This window comes from Lepus europaeus, unplaced genomic scaffold (genome assembly GCF_033115175.1).
Source record: "Lepus europaeus isolate LE1 unplaced genomic scaffold, mLepTim1.pri SCAFFOLD_29, whole genome shotgun sequence".
Taxonomy (NCBI): Eukaryota; Metazoa; Chordata; class Mammalia; order Lagomorpha; family Leporidae; genus Lepus; species Lepus europaeus.
Window position 1 is genome coordinate 10,072,438 of NW_026909167.1, and position 9,672 is coordinate 10,082,109.

The 9,672-nt window shown below is 36.1% G+C and overlaps 1 protein-coding gene across 1 annotated transcript; it reads left to right on the forward strand.

The window, feature by feature from the left end:
- Nucleotides 1–869: 869 nt before the first annotated feature.
- LOC133754835 (vomeronasal type-2 receptor 116-like) lies at nt 870–8,217 on the forward strand. Its single transcript, XM_062185222.1, is given in 4 exon segments — nt 870–1,613; nt 5,397–5,520; nt 7,305–7,592; nt 7,595–8,217. Coding segments are annotated over 4 exon segments (1,779 nt in total).
- The last annotated feature ends 1,455 nt before the right edge of the window (nt 8,218–9,672 follow it).

Consider the following 9,672-nt stretch of genomic DNA (forward strand, 5'->3'; position numbering starts at 1 on the left):
CAGGTGCTTCCTCCTGGTCTCCCATGCAGGTGCAGGGCCCAAGGACCTGGGACATCCTTCACTGACTTCCTGGGCCACAGCTTGACTGGAAGAGGAGCAACTGGGACAGAATCCGGCACCCTAACCAGGACTAGAACCCGCGGTACTGGCGCCACAGGTGGAGGATTAGCCTAGTGAGTCACGGCGTCAGTATAAGGTTTTTAATCTAATCAAGCCACCACTACTGCCTTCCAGGTTCTGTATTCCTGCCGAACACAGATCACAGTAGCATAGGAGAATGTGGGGCTTTAAAACTATTTTACCAAAAATCAAATACGGCAATTTATTGTGTTCTTCATAATAAATTGTTATGTTGTAAAGCTAAGTTAACTCCAAATTATTAAGAGAATAATGTACTAAAGATTTATTTCTCTGTTGGAGTTTATGTCCCATACTAGTTGCTGGAGAAGTAGGCTCTGGTCCACAAGTCTTACAGGGTGAGAATAAGGAAAAAACAACTACCTTAGTGATACTGCATCCAAAGTTCATGCATTCCCACTGCAAGTCACTAAGAACACATAGGAATCTCATCCATTTTTAATGCTTTGAATAAAGAATCAATTTCTTCTAAAAGTGGTTGACTTTGGGAATGTTTTTTCTGTGTGTAGAATGAGAGAACTGAATTATCTCCACAGCAGTCACCCTGTACCCAATAATTTTCTGCTCACATACTTCTCTTTAATAAATATCTTTCACCCTCCCCAACAGAGATAATTCCATATGCCACTGAAATGATAGTCATGATAATTATTTTTTTTTTGTTTCAGCTAACATATGGCCCATTTGATCCCATGCTAAATGACAAAGACCAGTTTCCATCTCTCTAACAGATGGCTATCAATAATAGTTCTCTAGTTTATGGAATGATCTCTTTGTTGCTGCATTTTGGCTGGACATGGGTGGCACTCTTTGTATCTGATGATACAAAAGGAGAGTGGTTTCTTCAAGATCTCAAAGCAGAGATGGTAAAAAAAGGTCTCTGTGTGGCTTTTGAAGTGAAACTCCCTGCTACTAAGAGAATGTTTGCATCAACTGATATCAGTTTCTTGACTAGGCTCAGAAGTTCATCTGCAAATGTCCATATACTATATGGAGAAGTAAGGAGCCTCATCAATGTGGGCATTGCAGGACCGTACTTTTTAACCACAGGGAAGGTGTGGGTCATGGCAGCAAAGTGGGATATTGTCGTACATGAGACATACCACATGCTACATTCTTTGCATGGAGGCTTCTCATTTTCTCCCCACAGGGGAGAAATTCCTGGCTTCAAACATTTCCTAAAGACAGTGAGCCCTTCCCAATACCCAGAAGACTTCTACCTGAGTAAACTGTGGCTCCACATTTTTGACTGTTTACCTGCTGGGTCACTTTGTGGAAAAATTGGAGTGTGCCCACCAAATGCTTCCATTGAATTTTTCCCTGGAGACATTGACATGATGACCATATCTGACTCCAGTTATTTGGTCTACAATGCTGTGTATGCAGTTGCCCATGTCCTCCATAATATGCTTTTGGAGAAAGCAGAAACAGGATCCCCAGGAGATATAGCCCAGCCTATGCTTCTTCCCTGGCAGGTAAATATACCTCAGAACAGGACATGTATTGAGCACCTGATGGCATCTGATTGGTTTTATGTCAAGATCATTAAGATCTGGAATAATAGAAAATATTGTTTCATATCACCCTAGTTATTGATATCACTGTAATTATTATTTGTATTTGAAGAATTCTGACAATGGGCTAGGAATTCAAATTCTGTAATGACATTATCACAAGGATTTTAAAGATTTATGTTTTACTTATTTGAAAGACAGAGTTACAGAGAGAAGAAGAGAGACAGATCAAGGCGGGGGGTGGAGAATCTTCCATCTGCTGATTCACTCCCCAAATGGCCCCAGTGGCTGGGGCTATGCCAGGCAAAAGCCAGGAACTGGAGCTTCTTTTGGGTCTTCAATATGGATTCAGGGACCCAAGCACTAGTGCCATCTTCTGTTGTTTTCCCAGGCACATTAACAGGGCATTGGATCAGAATTGGAAAAGCCAGGTCTCAAACTGATGCCCATTGGGATGCCAGCATCACAGGCGGAAGCTTAATCAGCTATGCCCCTATAACAATATTTTCTATGCAGGATGATATGCTGTAAAATATTCTAATACAACTAGTGACAAAGCATAAGAAGAAAAACTTGATTAAAACTATTCATTGGAATGCAGACAAAACCAGACAATATGGCCTGCAGACCATATCTTACAGCAACAACTTCACTTATATGTATATGTATGTGTGTATATACATACATATATACATACACACCGTGAGCTATTCCCTCTATGAGAAATTTTTGGGGAAAATATAAATGGATTCTAGATAATACCTATATTGATTTTGAGAAATCCAGTGCTGTTAGGCATGACTACATTTAGAAAATCTGCAACCATCAGGGATCAAAGACTGACATCCCATTGTTAAATATAAGAACTCTGAGGATATACCTAAGGACAAGGTATGCCTCTTGGGTTACAGATTAACTAGTCTGGATTTTAGTCCTGTATATTTGAATCCATTACCTACTTATAAAATATATTTAGAATTTCCTGCCTGAACATAGAAGGGAAAAATAAATTTATCAAATTTGTTGAACCAAATGAATTTAAAGCCTGTATAAAAGAAAATAGGCATATGTAAAAATTCACATCATGAACAGTACTTCTCCATATAATTTCTATGCTTACATATAATAATAATCTTTCATATACCATTTGTACTTTGCTTGTATATTACTTAGAAAAGTAAGTGACTTTGTCAAGTGGTCTTTCAAAGATAAAGTATAGATTATTTGGGATTCATCTACTCCAATTTAATGAAGATATAATAATATTTAAAGAATAAGACATTAATTTTATCCTGTAGCATATGTCATGAGGCCCAGAAGGTAAAGGAAAACACACATTAATAATATCCTATCATCAACAGATTTGAAATTTTGTTTTTGATCATACAGTACTCTGTAACAACAAAAGATATGCCTATTTTCTACAAAAAGCAATTCAAGGGTAGAGAGAGAGAAAAAAAAAAACTCTGTTCATTATATTCAAGCTAAATTGATGCATAAAAATTATAACATATGGACATATATATCATAGAATTTTATAACTTTGGACCTACTTAAACTATCAGCAATATCTAGTTTTTAGAAAATATTTATTATGAAAATCTTTTCATGGATTTTCAATTAACCTATATGAAAGACACTAATATTTAATTCAATTATATTACATTTCAAATAGTATACACATATGCATATACCTGTTATACCACCACCATAATGAAGGTATTTAACATATAAATCCATGTTGTGCCCAAATGGAAGAATTAGGGTTAGTTTCCACAAAGTCTCAACTAAAGTTCCATGAAGGAGTTTGCCAAAGATCCCAAAAGTCACTCTCTAGGCCACACTCTACAATTTTTCTGATTGGAATAAATACTCTCTATTGGGTTTGTGAAGTAAAAACCATCTACGAATTGAACCCATGTGATGGTGACAAACCAAACAAAATGTAAGCCTCTATAAAAATCTAAAAATGTTAGGGAGGAGGAAAACGATTCCTTAGTACATATGCATTCCCTGCTACTCCTTTGAATTATCTCCCTCTTTCCAATTATGTTTGTCCTTCAGCTTCATCCATTTTTAAAGAAAATAAAATTTACTAACAGTGCTGGGGATGACATATCCTTTCATGAATCAAGAGACCATATGGCACAGTATGATGTCCAGAACATTGGAAATTTTCCTGGTGGTCTTCAATTGTTGGTTAAAACTGGAGAGTTTTCCTCCTAAGTCCACATGAACAAGTCTTGGTCATCAGTGAAGAGATGATAGAATGGCCTCTTGCATTCAAAGAGGTAAGATTCTGTATCAATGTTGAGCACATACTGGATGATCTGAATAGATTATTGAGACAAGATTAAATGTGACACTTTTAAACTAGGATATAATTCCCATTTCACACCTCAGATTCAAAATATATGGTATTATACATATTCTGAGCTAACATATATAGAAAGTGTAAATATAAATATGCTACTGGTTTTTTTTTTTGGTTGGGTCATACATATTCATACAACAACTGAGCAAAAGGAATACACAAAATTAATGAGTAGAGATCAAAATATAGACCTACAGATATTAAGTATGTTCTCCTTATATTCTGAAATCCTTAATCATATATGATATAGGTACTCATTATTTTAATATACTATGAGCACAATTGAATTATGAGTTGATGTTATTACCTCTGTATATATTATTACAATTTTGATTTTTAATTGTGCATGCCATTCAGTCTTCAATATATGTTGTACATAAATCTCAAAGCTTTGAGCATTTCTGTCATCTTTTCACAACTGGACTATTCCAGACAATATTTTGTGTGATTTATATAACATCATTTTTTGCATCCCAAATGAGTTAGTAGTTTTCAGAATGTATGTTCTCTCTAAACTAAGAAGCCCAGAAGTAAAACAAATCCATAGTTTACAACACAATATCATGATTTTTGCTTTGAGTGAATTTGAAAGTGTGTGTACATGTCTTATGCTTTTATAGACAATATAAAATCTTCTATACAAACACCAGTGAGAACATGATGAAAATACACTAAGACATTCAAGTTCTTTTAATCATTACAACATAGAAACCTTCACTGAAAATGTTTTGAATGAAATGGTTCAATAAGAGGGGACAAATACTCAGAATGAATGTGGTGATCTATGAAATTAAAGTAATCAGGGCTGGTGTCATGGCTTACTTGGTTAATCCTCCTCCTGCAGTGCTGGCATCCCATAGGGGCACCAGGTTCTAGTCCCAGTTGCTCCACTTCCAGTCCAGCTCTCTGCTGTGGCCCAGGAAGGCAGTGGAGGATGGCCTAAATGCTTGGGCCCCTGCACTTGCATGGGAGACCAGGAGGAAGCACCTAGCTCCTGGCTTCGGATTTGCATAGCTCCGGCTGTAGCAGCCATTTGGGGGGTGAACCAATGGAAGGAAGGCCTTTCTGTCTCTGTCTCTCTCACTGTCTAACTCTGTCAAATAAATAAAAAAGATAACATACTTTAAAAAAAAAAAGAAATTAATCAGGTACCTTCATAATATTTGGTAAAATGTTGATAAAGCAGGAAACTTGATCATAAAAACCTCTATTATATGTCTAAGTAATATCAGCACAATATGGGTTATGAGATGTACTGGCAACCTGAAATTGCATGTCAAGTTTCTGTTGTGAGGGGGGAAATATTGACATCCTGGCAAAGTAACTGATGATGTGCAAAATCATGACAAATGCTTCTCTTTTCTTCTCAGATTCCCAAATCTGTGTGTAGCCAGAGCTGTGTTCCTGGATTTAGAAAAGTGCCACAGGAAGGAAAACCTCTCTGCTGTTATACATGTGTTCTTTGTCCAGAGAGAGATATTTCTAATCATACAGGTAGAAAATACGTAACTTCCCCCATTGAAAACTGCACTGCTTAACTGTTAAAAAAATAAAGGAAGCCAAAGATATTTTCAGTAGGATCATAGTGTATTACTGTTCTCAAAGCACACATTCACCCATTTTTTTCAATTAATCTATTTTATGATCACTACCTCCACTCCAATATATGTAGATTGTTTATTGGCAGTATTCAGCTTATTAAACTCAACTTTGGAAACGATGCTAGCAAACATCTGTCTTTAGAATCCAGTGAGAGATAGTACTAATTTGAGATCATCTATTAAACCATGCAAAAGTTTCATCATGAAATGAGAATATGTAATTATCAAGGTAATCAATGTGTCCCTAGAAGCCTGGAAACAAGTATTTTAACAAGAACTAGTGCACTCAAAGTACTAGAAAACATTTTATTTCTCTTGCACCATAAATGTAACATGATGCATTGTATTAAGTACATATAATTAATACTACAACATTGTGTTTTTGTTGAAATAATGCAATAAGGAAAAGAGACAAAATGAAAACCTGGAAATGCAACATCCTAAGAAAAGACAATTTGGTATCCCTAAGCTTCTTTTAAGCTTTTGTATTCAATAACTATTTAATGAATTATGTATCAAAAACCTAATTGTTGAAAAATGTAGAAATGTACTAGGCCTAATGAAAAAATATTTCCATTGTTCAAAATACAAGAAATAGACTTGTAATGTTTTAAATTCTCAAAAGTATCACTCAATTACCATCATCTTTGAACATAAACATTTGATTCAATCACTTCAGAGAGAGCAGAGGTATTTTTAGGTATGAAGATAATAAAAAAACTAATGACCTCCAGTATTGTTGCATGAGTGCCACCCCTAAAAACTGAATCAGACTCTTACAGCAGAAGTAGCCAAATGAATACTGATTTCTGTGTTTAAGTAAAATGTAATTGAAACAGAGACATTCCCATTAGTTGAGATGCAGTCTATGACTTCTTTCATGATATTATCACAGAAGTGAGATGTTTCAAGAGTGCAGGCCTCAAGTTATTCTGATGTGTCACATTACAAAAAAAGTTAACAAGTCATCATGCTTTCAGTGATTAATGAGTGCAAAACTTAAAAAGTATAATTTAACTTGAATAAGTTAGTAAAAAAAATTTACTCCCAACATCATTATATAAAACCAACACGACTGCATTCAAATCTGAATGTCTTCTAGTCAGACATAGCCTTTCAACATGTATATGGAAAAAATGACTAGAGGAATCTAGAGAAGTGAAAATGTAAAATGACAAAAGACTTGTTCTACTAGATATCAAGTAGTTTGCAAAAAGAAAATTCTAGAAATTAGAATATGATTGATAGTAAGATGTCCTCGGAGGTCTAGGCAATTTATTTATCCAACTGAATAGGACTAAGGAAACCCTTAAATCTGATTACCCTAGATAAATATCCTAACTCAAGGCAATATGAGACTTCTCATGAAAAATATATTGCAGACAGTAGAGGAAAAGATTGAGAGGATCCATGTCCTCAGAGATAAAACTGAGCCATAAGAAGGGTCCACCTATCACCCCATTTGCCAAAGTTGCTGTTTGAGTGGATGTGTTGATTGTATCTGAAGATGATCATTCTCCCTGAGTAAGGAGTGAATTAACATGCTTTAGTATGGCCTGATTTTACATCAGAGGCAGTCAGTACTCACAAAGGCATTGCGAAATTGTACTCACATTTTCCACAACAGGGGAAAAAAATAAGAATTTGTGAAATTGAAACACTGAGTCTTTTCCACAGATGCAGAGCAGTGTATTCAGTGTTCAGAGGACGAGTACCCAAACAGTGAGAGAAATCGCTGCCTCTCCAAGCTGGTGACCTTCTTAGATTTTGAGGAATCCCTTGGGATGGCTCTGACCTGCATGGCCCTATGCTTCTCTGTCATCACAGCTGCAGTTTTGGGTGCCTTCATGAAGCATCGAGACACTCTCATAGTCAAGGCCAATAACCAGTCTCTCAGCTACATCTTGATCATCTCCCTCCTCCTGTGCTTCCTCTGTTCCTTACTCATATTGACCGTCCCAACACAGCCACTTGTATCCTCCAGCAAATAACATTTGGTCTTGTGTTCACAGTGGCTGTTTCTACCGTGCTGGCCACAACAATTATTGTGATTCTGGCCTTCAAGGTTCTGAAGCCTGGAAGAACAATGAGGCAGTTGCTGATACCAAGAGCTTCTAACTCTGTCATTCCTATCTGCTCCATGATCCAGCTGATTTTTTGTGGTATTTGGTTGGGAACCACTCCTCCTTTTATTGACAGAGATGCACACTCTGAGCAAGGCCACATCATCATTATGTGCAACAAGGACTCGGTCACTGCCTTCTGCTGTGTCCTAGGATACCTGGGCACCTTGGCCATGCGGAGCTTCATCGTGGCTTTCCTATCCAGGAATCTTCCTGACACATTCAATGAAGCCAAGTTCCTGACATTCAGCATGCTGGTATTCTGCAGTGTCTGGGTCACCTTCCTCCCTGTCAACTACAGCACCAAGGGGAAGGTCATGGTGGCTGTGGAGGTCTTCTCTATCTTGGCCTCTAGTGTGGGGCTCCTGGGCTGCATATTTGTCCCCAAGTGCTACATTATTCGCATGAGACCTGAGATGAATACTTTAAAATATTTTAACAACAGAAAATGTTCTAAGATATTCTGAAGTTCTTTCTCAAGAGTATCTACCACACATTCAGAGTTTGTAACCAAAAACCCACATTAAAGTAGCACTCTGATACTATAAAGTAACTAAAGTTAATTAAGCTTATTCTCCTAAAAATTTCATTGAATGTGGTAATTTAGTATTAACAATTTTATGACCACATCCCATGGTTCCTGGCCCCTATTCCTGACCCAGCTGCTGAAAAATGTATACCCTAGGAGGCAATGATGATGGCTCAGGAATTGAGGTTTCCATAGCCTTGGAAGCTCATGGCCAGATCCTCAGGAGATCACTGAGGTCATAAATAAGAGTGCTAATTGTTAAATTAACAACCAAATTCATTGTGCACTTACCCCCATATAGGACTTCTGGCTTTAATGAGTTGTACTATGAGAATTATCTGCAAAACTTGTTCTCAAACAGTACTTTATATATTACGTGTGAGTATGAGTGAAAATTGTTGAAATCTTTACTTAGTATAGAGTTGGTCTTCTGTATATAAAGTTAAACTAAAAAATGAACCTTAATGAAGAATTGGATGGGAGAGGGAGTAGAAGGTAGGACAGGAGTAGTGGTTGGAGGGTGGGTATGAGGGAAAGAACCACTATATTCCTAAAGTTGTACCTATTAAATGTGCATTCATTAACTAAAAGCTTTAAAAAAACTGTGTGAAATAAATGAAATGTGTTCTCTGTATGTACATTTTTAAAATTAAAAATATAGAATAAATATAAAATTCCTGCATTTGAAATCAAACAAACTTCACTCTTTAACTTAATAGAAAACCAAAAACAAAGACGAAATTGTCTAGAATGACACTGTGGGATGTTTCAAAACCATCATTAAAGTGAATCTTATCACAATGCAGAAATAGCAAAAGAAATTCAACTTGAGTGGGTGACAGAGAATACTATGCATAGATAGCTCTGAAAAACAATGCCATTAAAATGGCCAGAAAAATCAACATGATTTCATTGAGTTGATAAACTTTTTTAATACAGATAGTAACCAACAATCTAGCTGTTTGCATACACTAAGTTACTGATACACTAATGAAAGTAATAAAATCAAAGAAAAATATAAAGTGATATTCATATCACTGTAAATTGTGATCACTTTGTTTGGAGCTGCATAGTTTGGTAGGGATAATTACAAATTGCCAAACAAATATAAAGGAATTTAATGAAAACAGTGTAAAATTATATTTTAAAAACTATTACATATTATAGGAACTTACGAAAAGAAAATACCACTTTACAGAAGAATGCAAATGGAGAGATTCCCTCATGTAGAATGAAACAATAGAAAATTTCAACACCAGTGATAAATTTGGAGTTCCCTAAAAATTCCAAAATTTCAAAAAGTGTATGATTCAATAGCATGAAACAATACATTTTTGTCAGACTGTTCAGATACTGTTTACAGGAAACATTCCAAGACAACTTAAAAAGTTTC